A 17,871-nucleotide genomic window follows, 5' to 3' on the forward strand; every position below is an offset into this window, starting at 1 on the left:
CTGTGACATTCTGGAAAAGGCAAAACTATGGAGACAGAAAAAAAAAAATCAAGGGGTTAACAGGGGTAGAGGTTAAGGATAAATAGGGAGAGCACAGGGAATGTTTAGGGCAGCAAAACTATTCTGTTTGATCCTGTAATAGTGGATACATGACATTATGCATTTGACAAAACCCATAGAACTGTGCAATACAGAGTAAAACTTAATATAAACTTATGGACTTTAGTTATAGCAATGTGTTGATATTGGTTCAGTTTTAACAAATGCTACACACCAGTGTAAGAATGTTAATAATAGGGGAAACTCTGTGAAGGGACGGAATATGTGGGAACTCTCTACTTTCTGTTAGATTTTTTTGTAAACCTAAAATGTTCTGTCAGTAATAATAGTAATAATAACTTCAACTGCATGAGGAAATAAGATAACATTGAAAATCAAGAGAAATAACCAATATAAATATACTACCCCTCCCCCCATAGGGGATCCAGGTAATGGAGTTATCAGATACAGACTTTAAAATTACCATGTTGTATATGCTCAGAAATAAAAGAAAAACTTGAGAAGTGCACCAGAAAAATAGAAACCGTTTAAAAAAGGGAAGTTTAGAACAAAAAAAGACAATAACTGAATTATGAACTCAGTGGAGAGATTTAACAGCAGATATCATCATCATCAAGATATGAGCAGAAATCAGTGAAACAGACAGAAAATGTACAATAGAGAAAATCTAAAATGCCAAGAGCTGATTTCTTGAAAAGATTGGTAAAGCTTTAGCCTGATTCTCCCTAAACACCTCACAAGATAGGTAGGTAGGTAGATGGGTCAACAAACACAAATGAACAATATCATGAATGAAAAAGGGGATATCACCACACATCTTACAGATAGTAGAACAAAAAGGATATTATAAAAACAACTGCTAATTAATTATGAAATTTAGATAAAATGAACAAATTCTTTGAGGAACATCTTAACTAATACAAGAAGAATTAGAACATCTGAATAGTCTTCTGTTAAGGAAATGGGTTCCTTAATTTTAAACTTTCCACAGAGAAAAATGCCTGGTTCATTTGATTTCACTGAAAAATTCTTTCAAATACTTGAGGAAGTAATAATACCATTCTTAATACAAACTCTTCCAGATAATAGAAAAGAAAGAATAATATCCCCACTTATTTTATGAGGTTAGAACCCAATATAGTCATTATAAGAAAAGAAAAATTACATCATAAACATACATGTGAAAATCTTAAATATTAGCAAACTGAATCCAGTGATATATAAAAATGATAATATATCATGAGCATGTGTAGGGTTTATTCTTGGAATATAAGATGGATTAACATTCCAAATTGATCAGTGTAATTCCACACTCTAACAAAGCAAAGAAGAAAAACTATTGTGATCATCATAATAGACAAAGAGAAATAATTTGATAAAATTTAACACTCTTTCATTATAAAAACTCTTATTAAAATAGGAGTAGAAGGAATTTTGTATCCACAAAAATCCTACAGCTAACATCATACTGATTAAATATTGAATGCTTCCACCCACCCACCCATGTTCAGGAACAAGGCAAGTATGTTGACTATCACCATTTTGTTCAGCATTTTATTGGAAGTCCCTGCTAATGTAATAAGACAAGAAAAAGAAATAAAAGATATAAAGATTGGAAAGGAGGAAGTAAAATTGTCATTCACAGATGACATGATTGTGTATGAGTAAAAGTACAAACAAATCTATCAGTAAACTTAATATGTGCAATTTAAAAATTGCTGGAAAAAGGTCAGGTAACAAATATCAGTTATCTGTCTTTTTTATTTACTTTATTATTTCTAACAATTCTATAAATAACTAAGAACTTATTAATTTTACTATTCTTGCCCTCTTAGGCTATTACAGGATTCCACAATTTTTTTGAGATATAATTGACATATAAAATTATGTTAGTTTCAGGTATACAACATAATGATCCAATATTTGTATGTGAAATCATCACCACAGTAAGTCTAGTTAACATTCTGTGACCATACATAGTTACAAAATTCTTTTCTTGTGATGAGAACTTTTAAGATTTACTCTTAGCAACTTACAAATGTACAATACAGTGTTACTAACTTTAGTCACGATGCTGTAGATTACATCCCCAGGATTTATTTATTTTATAACTGGAATTTGTACCTTTTGACCCTCTTCACCCATTTCACCTGCCCTCCAATCCCCGTCTCTGGCAGCCGTCAATCTGTTCCCTATATCTATGAGCTCCAATTTTGTTTTTTGTTTCAGATTCCATGTGTAAGTGAGATCGTATGGTATTTTTTCTTTCTCTGTCTTGTTTCACTTAGCATAGTGGCCTCAAGGTCCATCCATGTTGTTGCAAATGGCAAGATTTTCTCTTTTTTTGTGGCCAAATCATGTTATGTGTATATATATCATATTTTCTTTATCCATTCATCCTTTGATGGACATTTAGGTTGCTTGCATGTGTTGGCTATTGTAAATAATACCACAGTGAATGTGGGAGTGCATATATCTTTTCAAGTTAGTGTTTTCATTTTCTTTGGATAAATACCCAGAAGTGGACTTGCTGGATCATATGATAGTTCTATTTTTAATTTTTTTGAGGAACATCTATACTGCTTTTCACAGTGACTACATCAATTTACATTCCCACCAATAGTATACAAGGATTCCCTTTTCTCCACATCCTCACCAACACTTGTTACTTCTTGTCTTTTTGATAATAGCCATTCAACAATTGTAAGGTGATATCTCATTGTGGTTTTGATTTGCATTTCCCTGATGATCAGTTATCTTTATTTACATACACAGCAAAGAATTAGAAAACAAAATATTTAAATGCTACTTATACTAGCATTAAGAAACAAAGTATTTAGGAACAAATGAAAGATGTGTAAGACTTCTACAATGAAAACTACAAATATTGCTAAGAAAAATGTAAGAAGATCTAGATAAAGAGAAAACTATACTATGTTGATGATTTGGAAGACTCTGTTAAGATATCAGTTCTTCCCAAATTGATCTGTAGATTGAATGCAATGCTAATCAAAATCTCAGGAGGTTTCGGGGGCCGGCCTGGTGGTGCAAAGGTTAAGTTTGCATGTTCCGATCCCCAGTGGCCCAGGGTTTACCGGTTCGGATCCCGGGTGGGGATGTGACACTGCTTGGCAAAGGCCATGCTGTGGTAGGCATCCCACGTATAAAGTAGAGGAAGATGGGCATGGATGTTAGCTCAGGGCCAGTCTTCCTCCACAAAAAGAGGAGGATTGGCAGTAGTTAGCTGAGGGCTAATCTTTCTCAAAAAAAACAAAAACAAAAACCTCAGGAGTTTTCTTTGTGGAAATTGGAAAGTAGATTCTAAAATTCATATGAAAGTATGAAGGACTGGAATGACCAAGGCAATCTTGAAGAACAACAACAGAGCTGGAGAACTTAACACTACTAAATATGAAAACTTATTAATAAACTATAGTAATTAAAACAGGGTGATATTGGCATAAGTATAAACAAATAGACAAATGGAACATAATGGAGTCCATAAATAGACCCACAAGTATATGAACACCTGATTTGCAGCAAAGTACCAATGCATTTCAATAGGGAAAGGATGGTCCTTTTCATAAAAGGTGCTGAGTCAATTGGTTATCTTAACCCAACTTCATTAGATAAAAAGGAACCACAGACCCAAATGTGAAAAGTAAAAAAGTAAAGCTGCTAGAAGAAAATATGAGGAGAAAATCTTAAGATCTTGGGATAAGTAAAGATTTCTTAAATAGGACCTAGAAAGCACTGACCATAAAAGCTATGAGGATAATTTGGATTTTATTAAAATTAAGGACTTCTTTTTATAAAATGATGCTCTTAAGACACAATTTTACCACAGACTGGGAGAAGGTCAATCTGCAATACACATACATATCTCTGATGAAGGATTCATATTCTGAATATAGAAAGAACTCCTATAAATCAATAAGAAACAGATTACTTAAAAAAATTTTTTTCAAGAAGCAAAAGGCTAGGACAGGCACTCCAGAAAGAAAGGATATCCAGCTAGCCAATATATGCATAAGAAAATCTACTCACCCTCATTAGGTATCAGGAAAATGCAAATTAAAGCTATAGTGACGTACTGTTCTAGTCTACCAAATAGCTAAAACTTAAAAGACTGACTTTACCAAGTGTTAGGAAGGATGTAGAGCAATTGGAACTCTCATATATTGCTAGTGGGCATGTGTTAGTTGAACCACTTTAGAAAACGGGCAGTATTTACTAAAGCTAAAACATATGTACACTCTGTGGATATATACTGGCTGTATCACTCCTGGGTAAATACTTTAGAGAAATGAGTACATATATCCACCAAAAACATGTTCGGGAATGTTCACAGAAACTTTATTCATAATAGCCTCAAAATGGAAATAGTTAATATTTTCATCAATAGGATAATGCATAAAATGTGGTATATTTGTAAAATGGATGACAACATTACAATAGACAAGAACTGTGACATGCAATAACATGCTTACTCATATGGGTAAAATGTTGAATACCACCACAAAAAATCCAGATCCAGAAGAGCATATGCTGTATGATTTCTTTTCTTTGCTATGAGTGAGTGGATGGATAGATGAGTCCTAAATTACCCGTAAATATATAAATACGTACTTGTGGTGATGAAGGACAGAAGAGTGGTTCCTTTGCCAGGGTAGGGGGGGAGGCATGAGGCAGCCTCCTGGGGTGCTGCAGGATGGGAAGCATTGGAAAGCATGAGAAGGAATGCCCACAGCAGTGTTACTTCCCAGCTGGAAATAACCCACATGACCCTTAACTGTGGACTGGATAAATATAAAGAACTATATAATGTTTGTAAGTGGAATACAGTATATGGCAATGAATGAACTGTACTTGTAAGCAGTAACATGAATAAATCTCACTATATTGAGTCAAAGAAAAAAGCCATTTGTAAAAGAATGTACACTATGATTCCATTCATATGAAGTTCAAAAATAGCCAAAACCAAACTCGAGCTTTGGAAGTAAATTAGTTGGTTACCGTTTCATGGACAGAGGGAGTAGAAATTGAAATGAGGGAGGGTAGGGGCACTTCTGGGATGGCAGTCCCTTACTCTATGAAGTAAGGTAATAACACCAGCATTTGCTTTGTGCTTTTACATTTAGATTTACATTTATGTCCTGTGCATTTTCTATAAACTTGTTACACGTCAAAGAGTTAGAAAACAAGTACCTAAAAGGTCTGTAGCTACTAAATGAGTTCCAACATTTATAGGTATTTTTCTGTAAAAAACAAAACCTGTTTATAAAATATATAATACACAGTAATAGTAATAAAGAAATAGTACTTCTTTTCATATACTTCTTTTGTGTTATATGTGGATTTTTCCATGCTAGAAAATTTTCCCTTTGTAAAGTTTTTTTCTCTTTAATATTTAGAAAGGCATACTTTCAAACTGAGATGCATCTATAATCTGTCTTCACTTTCTGATCCTTTAAGTTACTCCTTTGGTAGCAATTTGTCCATTGTAAACATGCTTCTGGGAAAATAACGAGCTCATGATATGATTCCTTATCAGGTGACAAGCAAACTCATTAGTAAAATTTTACTCCTTTCCTTTTTAGATTTTTTTGTTTGCGGCAGTTTAGGTATTGATACCAGTTTTTTGGTTTGGCATTCATAATAGTTCTATTTGTTACACTGAGGATATAAGGTAGATCTGTGGTTTATCATCTTTGTGATTTTCAATAAGAATCATATCTACTAATGTTTTCTCCTAGTATTCACTGAAAATACTCATGTCTGAAATTTTTTTGGTGAATAAAGTATTCACTATATGGTTTTGTTCAAATAGATTATGTATTAACATACTTGCTTATGTTATTTATTTCTCTTTTTCTAGAGAAAATCTCTTCATGAAAACAAATTGAAGAGACTGCAGGAGAAAGTAGAAATCTTGGAGGCAAAGAGAGAAGAATTGGAAACAGAAAATCAAGTGTTAAACAGGTAAAGTGTTTGTACGTATACATGCCCATGTGGTTATTTTTATATTATAGAATGTTGTTTCTGAGTATAATGCACTTTGTTTTCTTTTAAAATATACATTTTTTAAAAGAATTCTAAACTATTCACTATACTCCTAATTCAGTGTCATGTTTTTTCTGTCTGAACGTTTCTTCAAACTAAAAGGTCTCTAACACATGCCAGGCATTTGTTATGGTTGGGACTGACAGGAAAGGCCACTGGCTTTGGTAGCCAGCAGTGATGTGGGTTCTTGCTGCTGAGACAAGACACTTGTAGTGACTGCATAGTTCTAAAATAGTGGCTACAATTTTTAATCACAGATGCGTGTTTTTGTTTTTTGAGGAAGATTAGCCCTGAGCCAACATCTGCCAATCTTCCTCCTTTTGCTGAGGAAGACTGGCCCTGAGCTAACATCCATGCCCATTTTCCTCTACTTTATATGTGGGACGCCTGCCACAGCATGGTTTGTCAAGCGATGTGTAGGTCTGCACCTTGGATCTAACCAGCGAATTCTGGGCTGCTGAAGCAGAATGTACAAACTTAACCGCTGTGCCACCAGGCTGGCCCCAAAGATCCGTTTTTAATTTCTTGGTGTGGAAAAATATTGGTCTGTAGCTTCTGGTTTTTCATTTACATCCAAGCACAGCTAATAATCTGCATCATTAGCATTTTTGAGCAGAGAAGATTTACCATATTAAGGTAATGGTAGTGGCATTGTATGACCCATTTGATTCAAGTTAATAAAAAAACTTTCAAATTTAGCTAATTAGTGGTAGCCTCCAGCATTTAGACAGTATCAGACTTTTGTGTAATGGAAATTGCCTGTAATATCAAGCAGTGGTGTTTTATAATGTGTACTGGTCTTCTTGGGTATAATTATTACCAAAAATGTGAACAGTTGTTTTTTTTAGAACACCCAAGAGGTTTCTAGACTGTGGAATTAATGCCAACTTTATGATACTCTGTTCCAAAGTGAGAAGCCACAAAATTCATTCTAAAACAAAATTCAACTTAATACCTCTTCCATAACGATTAATTTTCAAATATTATCATTTCACAGGATTGGGCAGTTATGGCAGATCACCTAGAACTTTTAGTGGGTTTGAAACTATATTTGATTGATGGTCAGGAAATTCATGTCCAAAAAGATGGTGATCTGCGAAGGCCTGAAAAGTTAGTTTTATCCATGTCATTTTTCCCTAAAGTTGGGTAGCTTTACCTTTGTCCTTAGCTACATTTTTAAAACTTAGAATGAACAGTATGAAATTCCCTATATTAGACCATATTTCACTTACAGAAATGGCAACTTCATAAGATTCAATGTAATATTGTCTTTATTTCTATTTGATTCCTTCTGTAAAATAAGACACCTTTTTGGTTTAAGGAGTCTCCTTTTAGTTCTAGGATTCATGGGTTGGGGGAGTAAAAATGAAACTAAAAATATCAAAAGATTTTTAATCTTTGATTAATTGGCAAATAAAATTTTAAAACAAGTTGATAGCCTGCAGTGCTAACATTAATACATATGATTAAGCTGTCATGTGATGTTTCTATCTTTCTAGATAAATAGAATTTTATGTAAATATTATATACAGGTAAATATTATTTAGAAATCCTTCACATCCAATTTAAAATTAGTCTGTGGATCATACTGTTCTTCAATAGAGTATAACTGTATTAAAGAACAGAAACACTTTTTTCTTTTTAAGGCAAAGTGTTCCATTTGAAGATTATACAAGGCTTCAAAAAAGACTAAAGGATATACAGAGAAGACATAATGAATTTCGAAGTTTAATTTTGGTTCCTAACATACCTCCAACAGCATCCATCAATCCTGTTAGCTTTCAGTCATCAACCATGGTTCCAGGCATGGAGCTATCCTTTCCTCCTCATATGCAGGTATGAGCATTTGTTTTAGGGAAAAAATGTTAGGCAAACATTTCTATAAGTTATTACCTGTTTAAATACAGAGTTAAAAACTCAAATTTTTCTTTGCTGGAGAACCTTGCTAAGAAGCAAAGTGGATTTGAGTCCATTCTATCCTTTAGTGATAGTGCCACAGGTGAAATTTTCCATTGGGCAATCAAAAAGAAGAAACTTGATTGATGAGTCTGAGTAACCTAGAGTCTGTAGCTCACCCATATGATACCAACTACTGCAAGCATTTACTAATTAATACACTGCACTATGCATTTTCTGTACAATATTTTATTTAATCCTAATGAAAAATGCCTTGAGGGAAAGTATTATTTCCAATTTACAGATGAGGAAACTAAGTCAGGGAAGTGAGTGACTTGCTTAATGTCATCGCTAATAAGTGACAAGCGTTGAGTTTCAAACCTAAATCTATGTGATTCCAAAACCTGGGCTCATTCTACTGTATCAGGTCCCTGAGATATTGAAGGAATCAAATTGATTGGATGATTTTTTGGAAGATGAACTATTAATAAATAATTGCATTTATAATGTTGTAAGCACCAAAGATTTTAGTCATTGAATTGAATCTCAGCCAAAGTGCCTTGTTTATAATAAACTGCTATTAAACTCCACTCTTGTTAGAAAGTTGCTGCGTGAGTACACCTGGGCTCTCCATTAGTATTTTCTGTTTCACTCCCTGGTGAATTTTACACCTAAGAGAACAGACTCTGGGTTTTGCTTAAGACTAGAGCCTGAGGCAGGAGAGAAGCAAGGACTAGTTGGTAGTCTAGCCCACGCGGCCGTGTTCTTAGACTACTAAAATGGCCATTCTTTCCTTGCCAGATGTTGCAGGCCTGAATAAAAGAGGCACTGAGGCTGCTGCCTAATAGTTATTTTTCCACCAGTTTTTTTTAACAGTCTCTCTTGCTGTGCTTTGTCTGTTCTTTTCTTTTTCTTTTCTGTGCTTTTAAGGAGGAACAGCATCAAAGGGAACTCTCTCTACTTCGCAAAAGACTAGAAGAACTAGAAACAACACAAAGAAAACAACTAGAGGAACTTGGATCTCCTGGGGAATAATGTTCTCGAAGAAAAGGCAGATCAAAAGGGGTGAAATCAGTCACTCAATAAAGCTTGAAGTTTTAACATATGTGGTATTTAGATACTTTATTACTGGTTGCCAAAACACTGGAATGTGCCTCAAGAAAAGGTCGCAGCTACATGCTGTATTGCAGCAGTGTCAGGATTTTAGGATTATACTAATGACAAGTGAAACATTAAAACAGCTGCAGAGATGTTTAAAATATTTGACAACCCTTTGAGAAGGTGAAAAAAAAAAAAAGTAAATAAAAGGAACTAATTAGAGAATCAAGTTTTAAATTTATTTTATTAATTTTACTTTGTTGAATTTCCTTTTGTGTTTTTTTAAAGATTGGCACCTGAGCTAACATCTATTGCCAATCATCTTTTTTTTTCCTTCTCCCCAAAGCCCCCCAGTACATAGTTGTATATTCTAGTTGTAGGTCCTTCTGGCTCTGCTAGGTGGGACGCCACCTCAGCATAGCTTGATGAGCAGTGCTGGGTCCACGCCCAGGATCTGAACCCGAGAAACCTTGGCCACTGAAATGGAGTGCCTGAACTTAACCACTCAGCCATGGGGCTGGCCCCGTGTTGAATTTTTTTTGGCATTTTGCCTGAAATATGCTCATATTGAATTCCCTCTTCCTTTTCTTTGTTATGCTCAGCAGTAATAGGATCAGTAGACATTTTCTGGTTTATATACAAGAGTTATAAACCTCTACTTCTTTAAAAAAGATGACAGTTTAAAAATCAGCATAAAAAATTAGATGTCTAAATATATGTTCATTGCAAAACACTACCTTTTCTAAAAGCTGTGTGCACGTAATTTATTAAAGAGCTTAATAAATATTTTTCTATCTAACTATATTGTCTTGTGTTTATTTCAGCTGTGCAGTGTGTATTTCATAGTGTAGAAGATCTCACTGATTTTGGCTTTGTTGAGTTAGAATTAATAGAAAATGAAATACAAATAATTAAATCCTGTGGCTGTATAAAACAAGGGCCATTCATTCTAAAACTTGAACCCAGTGGGGTCCCTTTAGAAATACTGTTGGTATTTAACTTTGCCTCCCATGGTTTTGGATCTAACCAAATTATTATAAATGTTTTATTTCTGTGCATCCCTAAGTATGCCATCATTTGCTTTTTTATGTAACATCTTTTAAAGGAATTCTGCTGGAAATAACTTCACATCAACAAGGCAAAGCTCAGGTCCACTAAACCAAGTGGAGGGTTTTATCCAGAAGTCTTCATGGTCGAAAGGCCGAGTTGATAGAGGAGGCCAGGAATGTAACTGAGCGGCCCTTAGCATCATTTAGAAGAAACTAGATTTACTTACTATGTAATATAGATGGTTATTTATAGAGTATATGGTGACACCTTGTTCCTGAAAAATAATTTCCACAGAGCCGCTTAGAATAAAAAATCTATTATAACTAGAAGATTTGAAGGAAAAAAAAAGACAGTCCACATTTACATCAAAATGTTTATTTTTGGATATAGACATTTAAAACATTCATCTCCAAGAACAGCTTCAATCAGGTATACAGTAAGAAATAGACTTTAAATCCCTAATACAGAAAAGGTAACAGAATTAATTTTTAAATGCTGCTGTAGACACTAGTGTTAGAAAAAAAAGTTTATAAATGAATTGTTCTGCACCAAAAAAATATGCAAAGAAACTTGAAAATAGAAATTGTTTGCCATTTGTTTCTCTGGTTGCTGTTTACCATAGACCCAGTGACTGATTGTCTTCAGCACACATCTCATTTGGCCATTTACTGTGTTTGGCTAATGTGATCCAAAATGTGATCTAGACAGTGCTTTTCACTGGAGGATTGACAAACACGCTACATACATTAGTGAATCTCCACACCACCTCAGTGAGGTAGGTTAGAAATATTATACAGAAATTGAGGCACAGAGGTAAGTGACTTGCCCAAAGTTCCCAGCAGCACAGTCCCTGGAAGAGGAGGCAAGTCTCCACACAGGACTCAGGTGCCCGAGAGCTGGACAGGGACGCCCTCATGTAGCATTTACTAAAGACTTACATAAAGCTGTAGCTGATCCTTTGAGTTTTCATAGCATTTCTGTACCCTCTTAAAGAAGGGGGAGTCTTTTGGGCAACTCTCCTACCCTTGGCTCTCAACTCTCCTCCTACTGTTCTCTTACGAACGCCTTCATGTCAAGACCGTAGCAGCCTTAGATGGGGGGACCAGACCTCTCACCTTTATACTTAAATAAGTAACCTATTTGGTAGTATTTTTGAGGTGTGTCCATTGGACAGACAATGGTCAGAAGTGATGGGATTTGGGACGGTGCCTATCAGGGCACTAACTGCGTATTTTCTGTGATCAGTTTGTTGAGGTATCACCTCTCATTCTTCACCAGATGTTGAGGAGCAAAAAGACTTGCATTTATTTAAGACAAATGCACGTTTAAATCCTGATCTCCCATACAGTGTTGGTAAATGAGTTTAAGGAATGTGTGATCAGTGTTGAATTTGCTACTTGGAAAACTTACTTTCCTCAGTCTTGGATTTGAAGCACCAAGGGTAAAAGGTGCCACAAGGAAAGTTTGAGAGTTGCCAATTACACTTTTTACTTCTCATTTAATAGAAGGAAAACACAGTGGTATTAAAATTGGTCATGAGCAGCAAAAATTCAGGAATAAAAAATCAATAAAAAGACTACAGTATAACTGGATAGGGAATTCTTTAAAAAGAAAGGCATGAATAAAATGGGTATTTTTCTTTCTCTTGTGAGGAATACTTTCAAAAAGTACATAGTAAGACTAAGATACCAAGTTGTATACTAATTTTTCAGGCCTTGGGCCTCAAATATATATATTCATATATAATACTCCAGTGTGAACAGCAATTTCATGAAATGTAAAATGTATCGTTTTTTTGTTTTTAATCACACACAAGTATTTATAACCACAGGTTCACCAGAAATCTAAAGCAAGGAGACACTAGTATAGAAATGTAGGAATAGGGGAATGAGTTAGTCCTCCACACACGGTTCTGATCAAAGTTTTTAGACAGAAATAAACTAATTTATTTTTTTTAACAATAGCCAACATGTCCACTATCAAATACATTTAGTATGAAAAAAGGAACATACATTAGGACGAAGTATCTGGGTAAAATGCTGTCGCATTTAAATAAAGCCTACTCACTCTCCTTGCTTTAGAGCTCCTTAGTGAAATGGAGGTGAGTTCGATGGAGTGCAGTTGGTAACCACTGAAAAACACCAGCCCTTTCAACAATGTTGCAACACTGTTAGTTTTTGGTTTAAACACACACACACACACACTCACAAATGCTAAGTGTACACACTACCAAATTTTGCGGTCAGCTTTTCCAAGAACTACTGGGGAAAGTTTCAATGCTGCAAATCCTCGAGGTTGCCCTACACCCCCACCTTGTTTCCAAATGACTCATTTCACATTTTGTTTTGATGATTGGCAGTGTCCCTTTTCTGCAGAGGTGCAGTGTAGTCACAAGTGCTACATAGCTGTAGTTTTCAAACAAAACCACTTATAATTTGTGCTTAAGTGGAGACTGTAGTTACAATACTGACACTTGCTTACTGGCCCTGTATTCTCTGTAAACAAGGAGGCTGTTTGCAACAACCACTTCAACTCTATTTACAGAAGGGTTCCCACAGTAGACACACAGGCACAATGGTTGGTATGCTTTCTAAAAGCTGTGCATGTGCCTTGGTCTCTTAAAAAGACAGTGCTCCAAGTGGAACCTATGTGCAAACTTAAAAAATCAACGACAGAGTAGCTCAAGCAGCCATTTTGCTCCCAAGTCGTCTGAAGAACTTTGCCAGATTAAGCCAGGGCCCAGAGTGCTCACATCCACTTGCATTTCTTCTTTTCATCAAATAAGACTTTTACATGCAAGAGTTGTTTCTGAGCTTCTTCCAGCCCTCGTTCTCTTTCTAGTTTATTTAGAATCTGTTGACAATTAGAACAGTTATTTTAGATATTGTGGTTTTAGCATTACAATTCTGATTTTTGCATTCCTGATGCCGTGAGTGGTAAAATCTGTATGAAACAGATGCCAACATTTTCTTCGATCATTTACATACTCACTTTGCAAGTTGTTTTGCTAAGTCATTATCACAGGATCAACAACACTTTGGCTTAAAATAGAAGCTCGCAAGAAATACCAACTATTTGCTTACAAATATGGGGCCAGACTTCCAAGGCCCTGTTTAATGCATTATGTCACAGCCATTCCAAGCACAGCAAGCATTCCTGGGCAGCCAACATGCAGGCAAGTATTTCTTCTTAAATGCAGCAGGCAGGGGCATCCTGGTCAGAGATAAGTATTTCCCTTCCCCTCCCTCCTCTCCCCTCCCCAGTGCTTCCCTTCTAACCCCTGACCCCTGGAAAGAGGGATGCTTATCATGTTTAAGGAACTCATTGCCTCTACCCTACCTTAGCGCTTCACTTGATCTTCAAGTAGCAAATGGAATTGGTGAGCTATTCTCACCATTGACATGGATAGCCTGTGCCAGCATGACTGAGTGGGGGGAATCAGGGAAGGGGGAATTAACATATATTTGGAAACAGCGCATCTGATGACTGTGTCTGTGTGAATTCCCAAAGAAAAACATCCAGATTAAGGAGAATTAATCATAAAGGAGAATGGTTTATTGAAATAGTTGCTTAAGTTAGAAATGTCATACTTTCATATAACTATTGAATACAGAATCTAGGCAATTTAACAAGCTTAGCTTTCATTTTAGCAGATTACAATCAAGCATAAGCTGGCCCCATTTAATAGGACCACTACTTACTCATCAAAGTTAACTTGAGTCACTGTGGCTGTAGGCCCCATTAACTCAATGTAAATTCAGGCTGGTCCAAAGCTGGGCAGCACGATAAAACTAAGAGGGGCAGCCACGTGCAGGGTCTGGCTTGGGCCAGGATCCCCCATCTCAGACAGGCTTCCTGGCCTCCTTTGCTGGCTATTTGGGATGCCAGAGCTGTCCTGAGACCTACAGAATGCTTTATAACCAAATCCTGGTGACTGATTCAGATCAATTTTTAAAAATGTTATTTAAAATCTTACCTCATCAAAATATTTTACGATGTATTTGTAGATTTCTGTCAAGGCCACTTCTTCATTAAATTCATTTTCATGTTTCTTAAAGAAAGAAGGCTTGTTGAGAAATTCTGAAATGACTTTTTTTTTTAAAAAAAGGAGTAACCAAATCTTATTTCTACTTTCTAACCATACCTTAGATTCCTGAGTTAAGAATTCTTCCATTTCTGAAGATGACAATGGAGGCAATTCCCTGATTGCTCTGTAATAAGATTTTACTTCGTCTTTGTAGGTTGGGATATCCTTGGCATAAAGGAGTTTATTAGTTGGTGCTTCCTGAAAAAAAGCAATCACCGCCAAAAGAGTAAAAAAACCATGCGGAATTTATAACAATACCAATGCAGCTGAATCTCCACCACTGTTATTACCTCCTGTTAACAAGCCTGCTTCGTGCAGTAGGGCTTCATAAATGTTGACTGAATGACTGACTGCTGTCTAGATAGTTCTGGTGAGTCACTGTTATTTTCAGGCAGATTAAATGCTAATATATTCTGCCTTTCTCTCATAAAAGAACTAAAATTATTATTTTTGCATGATTTTGAGTTACTGTAACAATGGAACTTATTTCAATCATAGTTCATTACTAATGGTTGTAAAAGCCTGAATTAAAACATTTGCTCTCATCCTCACCCACCAGTGAATTTTGGCATTTATAAAAGACTTGATTGTAGGTCTGATTGAGCCATTTATATAACAGTGAAAGTGGTAAGTGGCAGTGGCAGATCTTTTTGCTTGTCCTTTTTATTTTATTAGATTGTATGTGAAGATCTTCTAGCGTCCTCAAGAAGTGCAAGGTCATTAGTACTGATGTCTGATTTTGCAAAAGTTCCCTGGCAGTTTGAAAGTTTTTATGTAATTATAACAGTGATATATATATATAACATCTTCACTTAAAAAGTCATGATTTTTCTTAAAATTAAAAAAAATTCTACTCAGGGAAGATAGGTGAGTTAATGATAGGGTCCCAGTACATTTTTAAATGTATCAGTGGCTTGAATGGCCATATCAATGGCTGAATCAATGACTTGATGCATCATTGTGAAGGATGCCTAGACTGAAATATTACTGAGATTTTTTCATTTGTCAAGTTTAAGTAGAACCCACAGATCAGGTGATCATTCATTCAATAAAGATTTATTTGGCCAAGCACTGCACTGTGAGCAGGCACTGAGTGTAAAAAGGTGAAGAAGACCAGCACCGCCTTAAGAAGCTCACAGTCTAGTTGGGAAGACAACTACACAGTGCTTATACTATGATACCAGTAACTAGTAGCAGGGTGTAGAGTAAAGAAAAGGGGGTCACAGTAACTTCGAGTGATCTTAAGCAAGACTTGTTACCTCTCAGAACATCAATTTCCTCATCTATAAAATGAGGGTAATAATAACTCCCTTATGTGGTTCTCATGAGGATTAACTGAAATATACTAAGGACATAGTAAGTAATCACTAAATGGCCATTTTTTACTATGAATAAATAAGCATTTAAGTGTCTTTCAGTGTGTTGCGTGCTAAGAAGAACTTTATTGGTCAAATGAAGAAAGTGCGTGGGTAATACATCAGGGGAAGTTCGCAGAGTAGGTATATTTAGACTGATCTGAGTCTCCTGCAGTTTCTGGTACACATGAGGAAATCACGTGTGTTGAATGAATGAGTAAGTAGGGTTTTACTACACAGAGGGTTTTGAGACAGGTGTGGGATGAGCACAGGGATATGAAAACAAGTTCACAGTAAGTTGGGGAAAAGTAAAAGTGTAGCATTGAAGGTCTATGGAGTATGCAAGAAAATGATGAGGCCAGAAAAAGAGAATTGAAGGCCAATCAGGAAGGGCCATGTGGCACTGTGAAGATTTTATCTGGTAGGCAATGGGAAGTATTTACAATTTTTAAGCAGGAGATTGACAAGATCAGATTTATGTTTCAGAAAGATAACCTGAGACGTGAAAAGGAAAAGTTGGGGGGGGTGAGATGGACGGCAGGGCCAAGGACACCAGCAAGGAAGCAGTTATTCCCATGGAGAGGGCATGCAGGGATAGCACAGAGGAATGAGGAGAAAGGGACAGAGACATTTTGGAGAAAGAAGTGAGTAGTAACCAACTGGGGGTAGAGGCTCGGGGAAGGGAGGAAGAAGGAGTGGAGGATAATGCCAAGGATTCTGCCTTGAGAGACTAGGCAATGCTAGGAAGGCAAAAGTGAAAACAGGTTTGCTTTTGCAGAAACGGTGGTGAAAGGGAGCTCAGGTTTGGCCTGGGAGTCTGAGGCACCTCTCAAGCATCAATCACCCTTCATTCCAGGCACGCTTAAGATCCTTCTGCAAAGAGCCACTGCTCAGCATTAAAAGATTTTCTGAAATCCATGAGGCACAGCTACTGCTCAGTTTAATATACTTTGGAGTGCTTGAATAAGACCAAAACATCTCTTTCAGAGTTTGCTCTGTATTTTTACCTTTCTTTGCTTTCTTAGGGCTTTTGCTCAGCAAAGAAAACCATAGGAAAAACAATATTGGTGTTTTGATTATAAACTGACAAACTGGTGGTGTTAGAAATCTCAGGCAAGATTTTCTTCCCTAAAAGCAATTTGCTATATTCAAATAGACTCTTTTAGGTATATTCAGATGGAATTAATTTAGGCAAATTTCAGTAGTTTCATACTTCGGGTTTGTAATTTATTAGTGTCCACAGAATGTTTTTGTAGGAAACAAAGAAAATTTATACTTTGTGGTAAGTTTCCACAGGCAGAGTTCTGCAGTAGGTAGGGATAATAGTCTACTATTTTGGTTTTCATTTAAAAAAAAAAAAACTAGATTAAAAATAGAAATAAATGAGACAGATTTTAAAGAAAAGCCACTTTTCAGTGACCATCACTGTTTCTTTTCAGCTCGTGTGGTGTAGACCAATTGTTTATTATTTGAATGTTGACAAGAAAGAAAGAGTGGTTTCTTTCAGACTCAGGAGGACATACCAGAAATACTAAAGCTGGGCCTTACCTTCCCGAGTTGCTGCTCCGTGAGAGAAAATGCATCCATGAATGCCTGGGCAATCACTGATAAACAACCGTCTATGTGTGGTGTCTTCTTAATGTCAAAGACAAACTGAGGGTTCTTCAGGATGTTTACCCAGAAGCGAAGGGGAAGGCTGTTCCAAGAGAGAGAAATCTCTTTTCAAATGCAGCCGTTCATATGAGGCGGATGCTCTGTTTATCACAGTTTGTAAACGGGTGTTTTTGTCCTTGTTATTGAAGTATGCAAGTCTGCTTTGCCAAACATACCAAGCAACAGATGGCAGCATCCCTCAGAGAACAAGAGGGGTTAAACTGACAGAGCTGCTGAAAGGGACGATCAGCGCAGGATAAGCCCGAAATTAGCCATTGGCAAGAATTTTCTCCAGATAGTTCTAGACTATATTTGACTACAGTTACCAACGAGAACATCTCATCAGATCTCCAGAACCTGACTTCTCACCCCTCTAAGTGCTACACTTCAGTCACCATCATCTCTCACCTGGATTATTACGCCCCAGCTCCTGACAGTTCATTCTTCCACAGCTACCAGCAGTCCTCGTAACACAGAAACAGACCCTGTCTCTCCTCTGCTCAAAGCCCTCTGTGGCTCTCCGTCCCCTCCGAATGAAACCTCTGCATGACCTGGGCCTGGACTCTCATCTACTTCTGTTCACCATGTTCCTTCCAACCCCATTGGCCT

General features: G+C 36.4%; 2 protein-coding genes across 4 annotated transcripts in view; one reads left to right on the forward strand and one right to left on the reverse strand.

Annotated features, from left to right (window-relative positions):
• The window catches only part of CEP83 (centrosomal protein 83), a 106,877-nt gene extending 97,753 nt beyond the window's left edge, over positions 1–9,124 (forward strand). For both annotated transcript variants that reach the window (XM_046646775.1, XM_046646776.1), the window contains 3 exons: positions 5,939–6,042; positions 7,770–7,959; positions 8,950–9,124. In XM_046646775.1, the coding sequence (XP_046502731.1) occupies positions 5,939–6,042; positions 7,770–7,959; positions 8,950–9,054 (399 nt within the window). In that variant the 3' untranslated portion in view covers positions 9,055–9,124. The remainder of the gene's footprint in view (positions 1–5,938; positions 6,043–7,769; positions 7,960–8,949) is intronic.
• A 1,445-nt stretch (positions 9,125–10,569) lies between these two features.
• Positions 10,570–17,871, reverse strand: part of PLXNC1 (plexin C1) — a 141,794-nt gene continuing 134,492 nt past the window's right edge. For both annotated transcript variants that reach the window (XM_046646768.1, XM_046646767.1), the window contains exons 28-31: positions 17,158–17,305; positions 14,312–14,452; positions 14,144–14,218; positions 10,570–13,020 (exon numbers count right to left, since the gene is read on the reverse strand). In XM_046646768.1, the coding sequence (XP_046502724.1) occupies positions 12,916–13,020; positions 14,144–14,218; positions 14,312–14,452; positions 17,158–17,305 (469 nt within the window). In that variant the 3' untranslated portion in view covers positions 10,570–12,915. The remainder of the gene's footprint in view (positions 13,021–14,143; positions 14,219–14,311; positions 14,453–17,157; positions 17,306–17,871) is intronic.

The sequence above is a fragment of the Equus quagga genome, chromosome 19 (genome assembly GCF_021613505.1).
Source record: "Equus quagga isolate Etosha38 chromosome 19, UCLA_HA_Equagga_1.0, whole genome shotgun sequence".
NCBI classification, from domain to species: domain Eukaryota; kingdom Metazoa; phylum Chordata; class Mammalia; order Perissodactyla; family Equidae; genus Equus; species Equus quagga.